Raw genomic sequence first — 15,242 nt, forward strand, 5'->3', positions numbered from 1 at the left:
AGCTGTTCCAATATGTGCTTTGCCACGCAGGGATACATCCAGAGCTACCTTGTAAACTGCTGTCACATTCTTCAGAATTGCAACATAAAGAAAGTTTTAACACGAGGTAGTTTGGGGAGCTCAGTTAGCTTATTTCTAATGCATTGCAGTTTTCAATGTGATCCATTTTAGATTCTAGGGTCTTGCTATTTTGAAGACCTGCAATAATGGCATGAGGTCGTTTCTTTGCATGAATCTTTTGAGTTAAACCTGTATGTACAAATGTTTGATTTGACTTGTTTAGCCTGATTTTGTTTTCAGGACAGGTAAAGATAGCTGCTGTTCTATAGAAAACATTTAGTTTGCTGCCGAGCACCCTTAATTGTCCCTCTAATTTTAATACACAAATAGGAAACTAATTCATTTACATGGGTAGTTCTTTGTAAATCACTTCAATTTCAGTATGATAAGATCTAAGCTGCAAGAGCATGTAAAGATTGTAAGAAGTCAGAAACTTGGGATAATTTTCCAGTCAGAACACTGTCATGTTCAAATACTTAATTCATCAATTTCTACAACCTTTGAGTATGCTGAAGCATTGATGCTTTGGACTTACTATTTGATTTTGTGTATCTAATATTCCTATTCTGCACTGTCACATTAGTATTATGATAATATAATTATTAGTGTTCAGAATTCCTACTGTCTTTTGAAAGCATCTAAAATTGCTATAAACCTTCAACACAATTTTTATTGGGTGACATTTTTATTCTGGGATTATGGTATTTTTGATCAGTATGACAGTAAAGTGATAGCATGGGCTTAGAAAAATCCTTACAAGTTAGGAGATATGGAGTCAGTCTGTGTTATCTTTAACATTTCTGCACTTTTTTTGCATTTAAGGAGCTCTTGGGGTGGTAAATTAGGTCATTTGGGCTATAATTTTTAAGATAGCCACTTAAAAGAAACTTCAGTTCAGTCTTCAATGTAACGAAGCAAAAACACGCACGTAGCAGGAGTAGCACAACTGAACTACACATTTGACTGTGCGTGTACAAATAAATAATGCTATTACTGTTAAATGATAAAGGAAGATTCACATTAGATGTTATCTTGTAGTGGAACATAGAATAAGATACCTTCCCACCTCATCTGACATGTTACATAATTGAACCTCAGAAGCAAGAACTATCAGGGTCACTTTATGATTAATATTACCTCGCCAGACTGTTGTCTTAATTTATTTACATTTTTTTATTAGATTTGCCTCTCTATTACCTTATCTTTTTCCCAGGAGGGATCCTTTTGTAGCTGACATACTGCTGTTGCCCTGCCCAGTGAGGCTTTTTCATTCAACTTGGAGAGTAAAAATTGCATATGACATAAAGGTTGAGGTTGGAAGGGACCTCTGGGGGTTGTCTCGTCTAACCTTCTGCTAAAGCATGGTTACACAGAGTAAGATGCACAGGACGTGTCCAGACAACTTTTGAACATCTCCAAGGACAGAGACTCCACAGCGTCTGCGGGTAACCTCCACCAGTGCTCGGTCACCCTCACTGTGAGGAAATGTTCCCTGATGTTCAGATGCTACCTCATGTGTTTCAGTTTGTGCTTATTGCCTCCTGTCACTGTCCATGCTAAACAGTCCTGGCTTTCTCAGCCTTTCCTGATATAAGAAATGCTCTAGTCGCTTAATCATCTTCATGACCCTTTGCTGGACCCTGTACAGCGTGTCCACGTCTCTGTTTGCACTGGGGAGCCCAGAAGTGGACACAGTGCTCCAGGTGTGTGTCACTTGTGCTGAGGGGAAGGATCACCTCCCTCAGCCTACTGGAAATGGTCCTCCTAGCTCAGCCCAGGATGGTGTTGACCTTTTTTGCTGCAAGGGCACATTGCCGGCTCATGGTCAACTTGGCGGCCACCAGGATCCTACAGGCCCTTTTCTGCCAAGCTGCTTTCCAGCCATTCAGCCCCAGGATGTATTGGTGCATGCAGTTCCTCCCCAGGTGCAGGACTTTGCATTTCACCTTCTTCAATTTCTTAAGGTTCCTGTCAGCCCATTTCTCCAGCCTGTCAAGGTCCCTCTGGATGGCAGCACAACCCTCTGGTGCATCAACCACTCCTCCCAGTTATGTATTATCAGCAAACTTTCTGAGGGTACAGTCTGCCCCACCATCCAGATCATTAATGGAGATGTTGAACACAATTGGGGCCAGTATTCAGCCCTGGGGTACACCACTAATTACTGTCCTTTAGAGTTCGTGCCACTGATTACCACTCTCTGTGCCCTGTTGTTCAGATAGTTTTCTATCCAGCTCACTGCTCATCCAGCCCATATTTCATCAGCTTCTCTGTGAGGATCTTATGGGAGATAAAATTAAAAGCCTTACTGAAGTCAAGATAGATAATATCCGCAGCTCTCTGTTTCATCATAGAAGGTAATAAGGTTGATCAAGCATGAATTCCCCCTGGTGAATCCTTGGGAACTACTCCTGATCACCTTCTTGTATGTCATGTGCCTTTACATGGTTTCTGTGATTGGTTGTTGTGTCAGCTTCTGAGGATCTAGGTGAGGCTGACTAGCCTATACTTTGCTGGATCCTCCAGTACTGCAGCATTTTCCATGTCTTGTGTCACCAGACCCTCTGCCCATTTCAGCAGCAAGCCCGCATTTTTCCTAGTCTTCCTTTTGCCACTTAGATACTTATAGAAGCCCTTCTTGCTGCCTTTGACATCCCTGGTCAGACTCAGTTGGGCTTTAGTTTTCTTAACGGCGTCTCTGCGTGCTCAAAGAGTGCTCTGTATTCTTCTCAGATTACCTGTCACTTTTTCTGAGTTTTGCCATGAGCATCTTCTTCATCCGTGCAGGCTTCCTGGCATTTTTGCCTGACTTCCTACTTGTTAGGATGGACCACTCCTGAGCTTAGAGGACATGATCCTTGAGTATGACCAGGTTTTTTGGGCTCCTCTTCCCTCCAGGGCCTTATACAACAGGACTCTTCCAAACAGATTCTCGAAGAGCCTGTGCTAGTGCAATTTACAAGGATGTAGATTGCAAATAAAAAATCAAAATTAAATTTCACAAATGGTACATGTAACAGACAAATCCGCAAGTCCGATTGAATGCAACCTGTAAGGTTGTCATAAATTTATTCCTCAAAGTTTCCAACTCCATTTTAGCTGTCATGTTTATTGGATATTGTTTTCCCTTACCAGATCAAAATCCTGTTTCAGATCTATCAGTGTAGTATTTGCTTTATTAAAACATTGGGTGTTAATACTAGTGGAAATACAGCATTCGAAATTTCCTTGGAGATTTCTCACTTGCACAAGCAGATCTGGACCATCCAAGCAGCTTCTTGTAAGACATGCAGCTAAACAGAATTCTCAGAAAAAAGTTATTTGAGCTTACAATTTACTTAACAAATCCTGAGGCAAGAGAGGTATAGAACTTTCTGGCAACTACAAGAATTCATGTATTAAAACTTTGTTCCAAATTTGGCATTCTATTGGCCTCAAAAAACAGCCTTACTTTCATTCTCTCCCATGAGCTCAAAAACTAGCAGGGTGAATTTACTAAGAAGTCTCTTACAACCAGTTACCACAGAATAAGTCTATTAAAAAAAATTTTTTTATATATAATTTCCCAGCTTCATTAGAACTATGGATCCACTGGCAATGCCTTTAAATTTCACCCTCAGACTCCTTCATGCAGTATTACAGTTCTCTAGCACTAACATCGCTGGGAAGGGGGGGAATAAAAGCTCCCTCTTGCCCTGATCTGGGATGGCAGGATCTCCAGCCCAGCATGAAAACAAATCAATTCAAATGCCACGTCAAACCAACCTGGCTGCACTCCACACCCAAATTAGTACCACTCTGGCGCAGAGAAGCACTGAGCACTCTGACCTCCCCAAAGCTGACCAGTGTGAAAAGACCGACTTCAGCAAGGAGGTAAAATGATGAGCTCTTTCCCCAGATGTGCCAAAACCTAGGAAACAAGACAGAAGCAAAAATAAACATCACCAACAACCCCTGATTCAAAGTCGAGAAGCAACACAGTGCCACAATAAGGATGGATGACAATACTCCAGAAAAAACAAAACAAAACAAAAAACAAAAACAAAAAAACCCAAACAAACAAACAAAAAAAAAAACAGAGCAGGGGGAGTAAAGCACCCCTTTCTCCGCTTAGCAGTGGGAAAACAGTTTTGTTCCTTTTTTTTTTTCCTTCTTTCTCTTCTTGCTGCAGTTCAGATATAGCCAAGGCCACGCAGCTGGCGTAATCGCTGATGTGAAGTGGGAGGCTCTGGCAAACTCCTTGGTTACAATGAGCTGAGTTTTATACAGAATTCCCATTAACTCAACAGTTGTTACATTCCTCAGCCCCATTTACCTTTCACAATTTACAGATGTCAAAATACAGTATATTAAGCATCAATCCATTATTCCATTTTCCTCGATCCAAATCAGTTCACATTCCAGCAACCCCTAAATACAACCTCATACAGTACCAAGTTCACATCCATCGTAGCATTTAGGTGTTTGTTTGTTTGTGTTTGCTTGGGGGTTTTTTTGTTTGTTTTTTGGTTTTTTGCAAAGCAGAGTTTAACAATTTAAATTCTTTTCTGGTCTCAAAATTACTAGATAACAATATAAGCAATTACTCTAATGCATAAGGATGCATCCTAAGGGGGAGCAAGGTGGAGTTTTAACAGTGGAACCGGTTCCCATTTTGTAATTATCTCCCCAAACAAAATTCTTTTGGTACCAAATAGAAATATGCAAATTAAAATACTGAGCCCAGATATGAAAACCAAATACCAAGTTCAAATATGCAGATAGATCAGAGTTACACTTATTCAAGACGATATCTCAATTTTTGCATTGCACCTTTGAACCGCTTACTGCTCAGCCAGGCAGAAGTACCTCTGGGTTTCCCTGACAAAACAGGTCAGTGCGCGCTAGAGCCCAACCAGCACCTGTCCCCCCACCGCCGCAGTGAGCTGGACCGGGCAAGGCTTTTAGTAGTGTCTCATCTGGTGTGCTACAACTGTTATTCCAAAACCAGGATTCTTTACTCGGCATGCATACAAAAGAACCAAATTTAGTGCACCGAGATGAGAGACAGCCTGTCACAGAGCTGCGCAAGTCTGGATATCGGAATAAAGCTAGCATTCAAGAAAGAAAAGTAACAGCTATTACACATAAAATCTTATCATCACGTTCACGCAGTAAGGAACTAAATTACTCATGATCTTCTGTACTATCACAAAACGCACTTTTTGAGTCAACCGATTCTCATGATTTAACAGTCTGTGAACTTACTGTACCATATAACAGGCAAAGACTTACCAAACTTTAATATGCTTAAACAGATACCTACAAAGAAAACAGGTTAATAAGGAAAACATTGTGCAGACTTCAGCAAGTTTACTGTGACCTGTGTGTTATCAGTTAACTCTCTCTCAGCTTGTTGAAGTTCAAACCGTTCCACCTGTAAAACTGTCTGAAATGATTTAATGATCTCTTGTAGGGATTTATTTTGTCCTACTCTTCTCGCCTTAAAAACAACATTAATTGCAACAAAGTGTTATACTTCAAAATTCTATTCTCCGGACACTTTTCCCAATCGTTTAACTTATACAGCAGCCACCATTAATTACAATATTTGACAAAATCTTCCTTCCTCATAATTCTAAGTGCTTTCCTATGTTTTAAAACACCTCCCAATACCGATTTCTTAGGAACATAACTGAAAACAGTCATTTCTGACCCCATTTCATAAGTAAAAACCATGAGAAGAGAGAGGAAGGAGGGGAAAGCACTAGGCTGCTTGCAGCGCGAGTGAGAAAAGTGGGGAGAAAGTTTTACAGTGTACTTATACCACAAAGAAACAATGCTAACAACAACCAGTGAAACAATTAACTCTCATTCCTGACAAGCTGTTTGATCTTCAGAGGGGCAGTACACAGAAGCACATAATACGTACTGTAAAACTCGCAGATAACATGTTGATAGCAAACATTAGCATTCTCTACTACTAATTTCAACACCAGTGCTTCCTTAACTTCTAAGTTTTCGACTTGCTTATTGATATCCTCTTGAAGATGGTCAATAAATTGCATGTAATTCTCACTGGGACCCTGATAGTAGATATAAAAAATTTGGCTGCTTTGTTGGTTTAAGTCACCTTTATCATAGCTTAATATGCAAGATCTGTTGACTGCCTCAAGATTTCAGAAACTAGTAGCGCCTGTAATTGTGGTGTGTCAATTAGTGTCTGTTCCAAGAGTTGTGGGATACCTGCCCCTTTCAACGAGTCCCCATCGTTCTGTCCTAAATGATCTATAGCTATTACATTGCATAGGTCTAATTTTGCTTGAGTCTTTCATAGTTTTTATCTGATCTCAGGGCAACACGTACACATACTCCTTTAACTTTTCAAGAAAATGCTGCAGACCCTCATCCGAGTCATCAGAAAATGCGGACTTGAGCGGTGCTGGAGAATCATTAGTAACAGGGGCGTTCAGAACAGTGCACGTTCTCGCCAATACTTTCTAGCATCGTAATTATTCGTATAACCTGAGTCCCCAGGAGCACCCCCTTTCCCGTCACAATCAGCGTGACTGCATTGCCAACTGTTAGATTCACTCGCTATTAGCTGATCTAATCTGTCACACAGTTCTGTTGTCCAGTTTTTATCCAGTGACTTCTGCTCTCTTGTGGAAGTTGGAGGGTTAAAAGGCAGTAAAAGCAGACGCTTGTTTATGACTTTAGCATTCTCAGCTTTCACAGGTTCTTTGGGCAAGTTGTCTGACTCCAGTCCTCTGGACTTGCTGTTCTCATCAGGGTTGGGCAGTGGTACAGGAGGCCACCCGCTTGGCATTTTTCCTCCCTCCGCCCCGGACTGCCAAGCTACCAGGGGTGTCAAAAGCACAGCAGGGGATGGAATAGGGAGGGTATCACAGACACAAACTGAGTGAACTTCACAGCAACTTTCAGGATACTTATCAGGCTGCAACGCTGCAAAAATTCTGGCAGTAGCAGACCATTCAGCTTTAAGATTTTTTAAGGTAGTGATTATAAGTTTCCATGTAGTTACTAATGATTTAGCTGCTTTATCTCCATTGCTGACTTTATCCCATAATTTCTGCCCTATATTGTCCCAAAGTTCAAGTTTAAGTTTTGAGTCACTAATGCTTGTAACAGTCTTTTCAGGTTTTAATTGCTTCACTATAGTAATTATCAGTTTCCAGGTGGTTACAAGACCAAGAATGTATTTTTCACGGCGACTAATTGCCTTCCACAACACAGTTCCCACTTTTTCCCAAGTCTCTATTTGAAAAACTCCTAACAGGTCAGCAGGAAACCCATTGCCTCTGCACCAAATTAATAGTCTTTTGAGGTTACTCTCCTCATACTTCACCCCTCTCTTAGAGAGAATATGCGAGAGGAGCCACAGTATTTCTTCTTCTTCTTTAAAAATATTCTGCCCCATCTCCTCTCGCCCCCAGCTGCTCAGCTCTTTGGGTGTCCATTGCAACGATATTGGATCCTTTATCCCTCCTCTGTCACTTCTGTAGCAATCAGTCAGGAGTCACGCAGCCCGCAGACTGCATCCCGGTCACAGTCCAGCCGAGCCGTTCCAGCTGGGGCTCGCTCCCCGTCGCAGTCGTCCACCTTCCGTAAATTCTCCTTATGGATCACGTCGGGGTCACCACTTGCGAGGGTGAAAAATCATGGACTCCATACAATCCAATATGAATTAAAGCGAAGCCATTTATTACAGAAACAAGCCTTCTTATATATGCAGTTATTTCTTGATCATGCGTCCACGCTCCAAGCACGCATTGGCTGATTGGATATTGTCCATGTTCACGAGCTGTCCTTGAGATTCCTTTGGCTAGTTCAGAAGTAAATCTTTATCTAATAGAAACCCATCCACACAACAACCTCAAGAAAATCCCTCAAATCTCCCACACACCTCTACAGCCAATTGTTGACCTGCATTATCAGTGCCATTCTCCTTACACCCTTGCCATTTCTCAGCAGAGTGAGGACAACACTACGTGGGCCCCCATGCCCCTGATGATTGCCTCCAGAGCTCTGTAGTTGCTTTTGATACTCTCCAGCTTGCTTCTGGCAGTATCATTAGTGCCCTCATGGAAGAACAACAAGGGGTAATAGAGAGTCAGACAAACTTCAGCAGTCTATCTGCAACATCTGAGATCCAGGCTCCTGGCAAGCAGCAAACTTCTCTAGATGACAGGTCAGGTCAGCAGGTGGGTGCCTCTTCCCTGTAATAGGGAGCTGCCCATTGCTATCAGTTACTGCTTCTTCCCAGTCTTGCATTGTTCAGGGTCAGTTGGCCCAGATGCTTTACTTGAAAGCACATCTGGCTTCTTCCCAGCCTTGAGGCCCATAAAGCTGTTTCACAGTGGCCTTTATGCAGAGGTGGAGCCTCTAGCTTCACTAGTTTCCATTCTTTACCTTCCCCAGAGGTTGCACTTGCCATTCTACTGGGCTCTGCCTGTGTCCACACTGGAGGTGGGGTCTAGGCCTCTTAAAGCTGTTAACACCATGGAGCAACATTTAATACCTATGAACACCATTGATTGGTAGTGCTTGGAAAAACTGTGCATTGTGCATTTTGTTCTAGGCTTCAAATGTGCTGCAGCAGGATAGTTCTCTTGATCTCTGGGGCTTCTTTTTATGGTCTATTATAATCCCCTGATCCTTTTTCTGTTGGTGTTTAGTCAGTCTCCTCTATTTTGTACCTGTGCCTTTGATTTCTCAGCAAAGCACTCCGCGTCTGTCTTTGTTGAATTTCAGTGTTTTGGTTTCAAACTGTGTCTCTGATTAGTCAGAACAACATTGACTTCTCCTTCTGACCTGCAGTACTCTTGCAGCTTTTCCCAAGATTATGTCCTCAAGCCGTTTTTTCCCTTGTTCCCCCATCCAAGTTGTCAATGAAGACACTTGCAGGTATTAAAGCCATAACAAATCCACAGCAGTATCCTGTCTGGAAAATGCTCTTGCCCTGACAGCAGACTGCTGGTAACGGAGAAGTAAGTAATCATCATTAAAGTACATACAAGTTTATTTGTGAGAGTATCATGCTGAACTGTGTCAGAATACAAGTCCAGTACTTCCAACTTAGCACCTTAGCCTTGGTAGCTTCTTGCTGCCAGTTTTGGCCAGTGCTTTGCCTTGCTGTGTATCTTGCCATTCTTCTCAGTTACACAACACATTCATGTATATGCAAATGTCCTCCAAAAACCAGGAAACACTTCTCTACTTAATGTATATTTTTCCTGTTTTGTGACTGATGTAACTAGATTATGCATTTCATGAAACAGGTTTGATGTTGTCTAAGAAAAAATTGTGCTTATGTCCAATATGCGCTGGACAGTGGGCATCATTGGCCTTAAGAAGTGTAATGACAGATCAGTGTGTAAAATTTGTATGCGTGAGTGAGAGAGGCTTCATTATGTGCTTATTACCTGAAAACAAGCTGTAACATTTTATGTTTATGCAAAATCAAGGTTTTAGGGATGGTATAAATAAAGCTCTTGATTTTACCTTAGTCATGACAGGCTTTTGTGTTATACTCCAAGAGAAGGATTCATAGCAGCAGCAGCAGGAGCTGGCTGTAATTTAAGAATAATGAAATGACTTGTGGACATACTACAGAACACGATTTAATTTGAGACAGGCTCAGGACTTCATGTCTGCCCCCATTCCTGGTCACTTCTGTTTCTAGCACATGCCATCTGGTTAGAATGTACCAGGGGTATTGCTCGTCTGTGCTGCAGAATTTCCCACCTTTTGGAGTGCAGACGGCACTTAATCTTTATCTCTGACTTGACTTTACAATTACAGAAGTCATGAGACTGCTAGCCACATTGATACATCTCTAAGTAGTGTAAATTAGTTCCTAATGTGAATTAATAAGGGGAAACCCAAAACAGTTTGTCAAATACACTTATGTGGCTGTGAGGCCCAGCACTGATACCCTGTAGCTCACATTAGAGCATGGCAAATGTAGACTGTCTTCACTTGAAGTATAAAAGATTCCTTCTGTTTCCTGCTGGCATTACAGCTGTATAGATATATATGCTGAAGCCTCTCATTTTGCATAATTAAGCTGGCAGTTTGTTTCCAGTTCCTATACACAGGAGTCAGGCAGCTATGTTGACAAATGATTGCAAAAAAACTAATGTTTTGGTAGAAAAGGTAAAGTCACTCTTAAATGCTCCTTTCTTGAATTTGTTCCTAATCCCTGCAAAGTGGAGAAAACCCTTATCATTATAGTCAGGATTACGTATTAGACAAGTGAAAATCCAAGTTTAAAAAGTCATGTAATGTGAACATGTGAATGTGAACTTGAATCAGAACAGTCCCTTAGTGTATTTAAAGTGGATATCCAGTGTCGCGGTTGAGAGGGACAAACAACATAGACCGAGTTCTTCCAGGATGAAAGTAGTAGATGCCATTTATTGCCACAGCTGCATTTTTATGCAGTTTTACCAATTCATGTGTCTCTTCACTATTGGTTGCAAGTTACAGCAGTAACATCTCGTTGGCTATTTTTGCTGTCATCAAATTACTCTTTTACTCCCTTCTCTCTCACCGGTACATCCTTAATATCTCCGGATACTCCTTTACTCCCATCTTTCTCACCGGTAGGCCTTGATATCTTCAAGGCTAATTTCTGTTCCCATGCCCTCCGTCAGGGAATCCACAGACCCACCGTAGGCCCCCACAATTCTATTTCCAAACTCTTGTTAGTGGCTACCCAGAAAACCTAATGTAGATGCCCATGACAGATTGTATTAATTTATAGGAGGGATACATTTTAAATATTTCTTTTGGTTACCTTTGTATCTTCTTCAGTGTGCGAAAACTTGTTACATTTCAATGACCCTGTTGTCCATGTGCCTTGTTGAATTAGAGCCCAGTAAGGCATCTGACTGCCACAAACAAGATAAAGCTGGCTGAGCCTCACTTTTTCTCCACAGCTGGAGTTTGCAGTTGGAATCCTTTGCTTTTGTGTTTGGAATAAATTTTGTTCAGTGACTAATGAACTGATGAACTAGTTTGCTTGCCTAGTTCGTGTTTTAACAATCTGCAGAAAGCTGATTGAGATAAGATGTGAGAAAAGCAACAATAAAAATGCCAGAAGTTAAATGCCAGGGGATGTTTAAATTGGATATTAGGAAAAATTTATTCATGGAAAGGGTTGTCAGGCATTGGAACAGGCTGCCCAGGAAAGTGGTGGAGTCACCATCCCTGGAGGTGTTTGAAAGATGTGTAGATGAGGTTCTTAGGGACATGGTTTAGTGCCAGTATTGGATTAATGGCTGAACTCAATGATCTTGAGGGTCTCTTCCAACCAAAATAATTCCATGATTCTATGAAGTAAGTCACTGAAAATGAAACTTTTACAAACAGCCTTTCAGAGGTCATTCACATGTAATTGTGTCTGAAACTTGACTTTGTCCTGTAGCAAAGAAAACGGTATTTTCTCAAGTGGCAGAACAAGTGGCTTTGGATGGTTATAGTTTCTTTTCCAATTATAGGGTAAAAGAAAAAGGGACATAGTGGCACAATAAAACATGCAGCACTGGAATAGATGTTTTTTTCCCTCATTTACACAGCAGCAAGATTATCCTACAGAGTACACTAATCAATAACCTTTTCAGCTTTTAAGTAAGATACATTAGAACTATCACAGATCAGTTTTTTTAAGATTAATAGAGCTAGGCCACATGAAACAAATCTCTCTGGGAATGAGAGAGTAAAATTAGACTCTTCAAAAAATAACTCCTTCATTAAAATCTGGCAAGTCTAAGAAACCATTTGCATTTAATGCTAACATACTACAGTTATTCATTGGAGCTAATATAATGCTCTGTGATAGAGGTGGATACAGATGACCTCTGTTGTGTTTGTGGATTTTGAAATATGTTTGTCTCTCCTCCCCACTCACCTACAAATTTCAAGTTGTTAGTTACAAGCTTTTGCAATTTGGCCTGTGATTTCCACAGACATACACAAGCATTTTTTTCAGTGAGCTTATTGCTTTGAACGTTAAGTTGAAAGCAGAGTGTCACAATGCTAATTTGTTCTTTAAGCATGATTAAAATAATTGTTTTTTCTAGAAACATAGAATGATAGAAACATTTGCTGTCTTTCCAATGTTGTTTTAGCTCCAAGAGGTCTGTTGCCTTCTTTATTTCCATTCCCTGTCCTTCACATTGTGCCACTAGTGTAATAACAAAGTGTAATTCATGCCAGTTGCTGGGTCAGAAGAAAGGAGGTGATGTCTCTGCACAGTACCTTGATAATCTGCGCTGTCTTACTCTCTTGATAGTGCATATTAGTCTGCTAGCTTTTGTAAGCTGAAGGGGAAAAGCATCACTTTTGTGGCTGGTGGCTGTTAAATTTTGCATAGACTATGAAGCTGGTGTATTGCTGTTGCTGAGTCAGGAGGCAAGTAACAGGTTCACGTTGTGGAGATCAGCTGCGAAGTGTGAATTTGGTAGAAGTGGGTGTAATGATGCTTTCCTCAATTTGCAGGCAGCTTCAATCCCACTTTCACTGCTCAAAGCTTTGCTTACCAAGAGCTGAATAAAATAAATAGGTTTTATTTGGCTACCCAAAGGCCTGTGAGCAGCAAAAGATACCACTACCAGCGGGCACTCACCCTCTTTCCCAGCAGCTCTGTGTTTAGATTAGGCTTTTCTGTTGAAGCACTATTGCCCACAGACTTGGACTCTCCTTTTCCTTCCCTCCCCAGTTTCTCTGCCTGCTTTGTGTCTGATGGAGGCTCTGAGCACCCCCACAGGCTTTAGGAAGGCTCTGGAGGCCTCTCACCCAGTAGCAATCTCCCTCGGAATGGAGACACTGGCATTGCTTCTGCTGCAGGGTCCTTCTGGAAAGAAGCCCAAAGGACAGCAGTACTTGAGCGTACAAGTTGTTTTGAGCAGGAACTTCACCATAGGATACCAGTTTAAATCCCTCCATCACGTATGTGAACCAGGACTTTGCAGTCAGATTTACAATCATTAGGAGTTACTGAAGCTGTCATTCAGCAGTTGGTCACCTGAAATTGCAAAGGGAGTAGTTTTGAAGCTATGTAGGTATTGCTTTTTAGAAGATACAGTCTTGATCCAATTACATTTAGATCCTCTCCCCTTGTAATGGCTTCTTTTTAAGTTAACCTGTTGCCTTGCTTCTCTGCTTCTTCCTATTATTATTGTTGTTGTTGTTATTATTGCTATTGTTATTATTATTATTTCTTCTTGTTGTTGTTTTGGGAGGTACTAGAGTGGTATTTTTCTGCTGAGTGGGAGAAAGAAATCACCTCTTGTTTGGTGAATATTCCCACGGTGGTGGGGTCTGTTTGTGGAACATTATTCTAAAGCCGCCAATGGAACTTCTAAGGAATATTACCCAAACTTGTAGTATTAAACAGTTCTTCAGGTGGCATTTTTTATGGTTTTATGTTTTGAGTTTACAGGTGGTGACATTTTCGTTTGGTTTTGCAATATGTTAAGTAAGGTATATTTAGTACAGAACGAATCCATGATATTTATTTAGCATGGCTGCAAAGACTGGGAAGAATGGTCTTGCCAGAATGGTAACAAAAATAACTAAGAAGAGGTCTTAGTCATCTCTTCTTCCTTAGCTAAGTTGTGTGCTTACAAATAATCACATAAGGCTAATTTATGGTTTGTATTGTTTTGTTTTGTTTTTTCCAGGGTATGGTCTTCATTGCCACCGAGCTATCATCACCATCTGCAAACTAATTGGCATTAAAGACATGTACGCCAAGGTTTCTGGATCCAAAAACTTGATTAACATTACTAGAGCTCTCTTTAAAGGCTTAACACAACAGGTAGATTGTATTCTCAGTGTTTCTGTACGTTAGATCAGGGGATAGAACAGGATTGATATTGGAATAGATTGTAGTCAAAACGGTTTATATTCTAGGCTTAAAATGAAATAATTTTCCAAAGAGCAACTAAAATCAGCATGTGGGTAATTCCTCAGCAGTTTTATGAAGTTGTCAAGTCAGAAATAGCTGTATGTAACTCTGCCTGTTCCACAGCCAAGTGCCTCCAAGGGACATCTGAATTTCTAGGCTTTCCTTTGTAGCATTTTTGGTGACATTTGAAAAACGATGGGCAGAGGAAGTTGTAGCCTAGCTTGGTTGCTGTTACCTATTTGTCTGCATTCTAAGTTTTAATTGTCTAAGGACCAAACATCACAGCTGCTTCTATTGCTAGTATAATTTAAATCTCTGAAATAAGTCAGAGAGGTGGTGCCATTTCCTCTAACTCAAAGTGCTCACATTGGAGGTGTCTTTCTCTGAGCCACCTGCCTGTAGTTGGTGGAAAAATCCAACATGCAGCATTTCATCTGACTCCTTTGAACACCAGCCTTATGATGAGTCAGTCCTTTGGAAATTCCTGGTTATCTCGTTTGGTTGTAGAGTCTTGGTAGCTCCCAGGATTTAGCTGCTTTCATTCCCAGTATAGCCCTGCAAACCGGTAGTTGTCAAATCTGTCACCACATCCTAGACAACTCTTCCAGTTTTATGGGGTTATGATCCTCTTCACCTAATATGATTGTTACAGATGCTTATCAGTATCTGAGGTTAATCAGGAGGTCTGTCATGTTTTTCAATGCATTGTCCCTGAGAAGTCTTCCATAGAATGAATAGAAGAGTAGAAGAAGGGCCTGGTGCATAGATTATTGCTTTGAGAGATGTGCACTTGATAGATTTTCTTGCCTGACCTGAATGGGAAAAACTTCCTGTTTCTAGCAGACATTTATTCTGTAAAATCTGAGTGTTAACAAAATTTTTATGTGAGGAAGAGGTATAGTTGGAAATAATGTTAAATTCACATAATTATATTAGCTAATATTACCTGTCAGGGCAGTAATAAGGACTTTACTGTTGTTAGAGCAAAATTTATATCCATATAAAGATGTAAAAATGTTACAGCATGTTACTGACATGCTGACATGCATTCTTATTAGCAAAGCGTGGCCTCTCTGACCAGATCCTTTGCAGGAGCAAGTTCTTCTAGGATGACATTGTAATGCTGTATATATCTGCACTGAAGCTTCCTAATTCCTGATGCTGATGAAGTTAGCTCATTTGAAACCCATGAGGATGAGCCTAACAAGTCATTTAATTTACATAGTGTTTAAACCGTTTATTAATAAATTACTTTTTTTTTTTCCCT

At 40.7% G+C, this 15,242-nt stretch overlaps 1 protein-coding gene across 1 annotated transcript in view; it reads left to right on the forward strand.

The window, feature by feature from the left end:
• The window catches only part of MRPS5 (mitochondrial ribosomal protein S5), a gene marked incomplete at its 5' end in the record, with an annotated part of 70,743 nt that overhangs the window by 54,736 nt on the left and 765 nt on the right, over positions 1-15,242 (forward strand). The window contains one exon of the mRNA XM_080342099.1: positions 13,749-13,885. Coding sequence (XP_080198225.1) covers positions 13,749-13,885 — 137 coding nt within the window. The remainder of the gene's footprint in view (positions 1-13,748; positions 13,886-15,242) is intronic.

The sequence above is a fragment of the Nesoenas mayeri genome, assembly GCF_963082525.1.
Source record: "Nesoenas mayeri genome assembly, chromosome: 3".
NCBI classification, from domain to species: Eukaryota; Metazoa; Chordata; class Aves; order Columbiformes; family Columbidae; genus Nesoenas; species Nesoenas mayeri.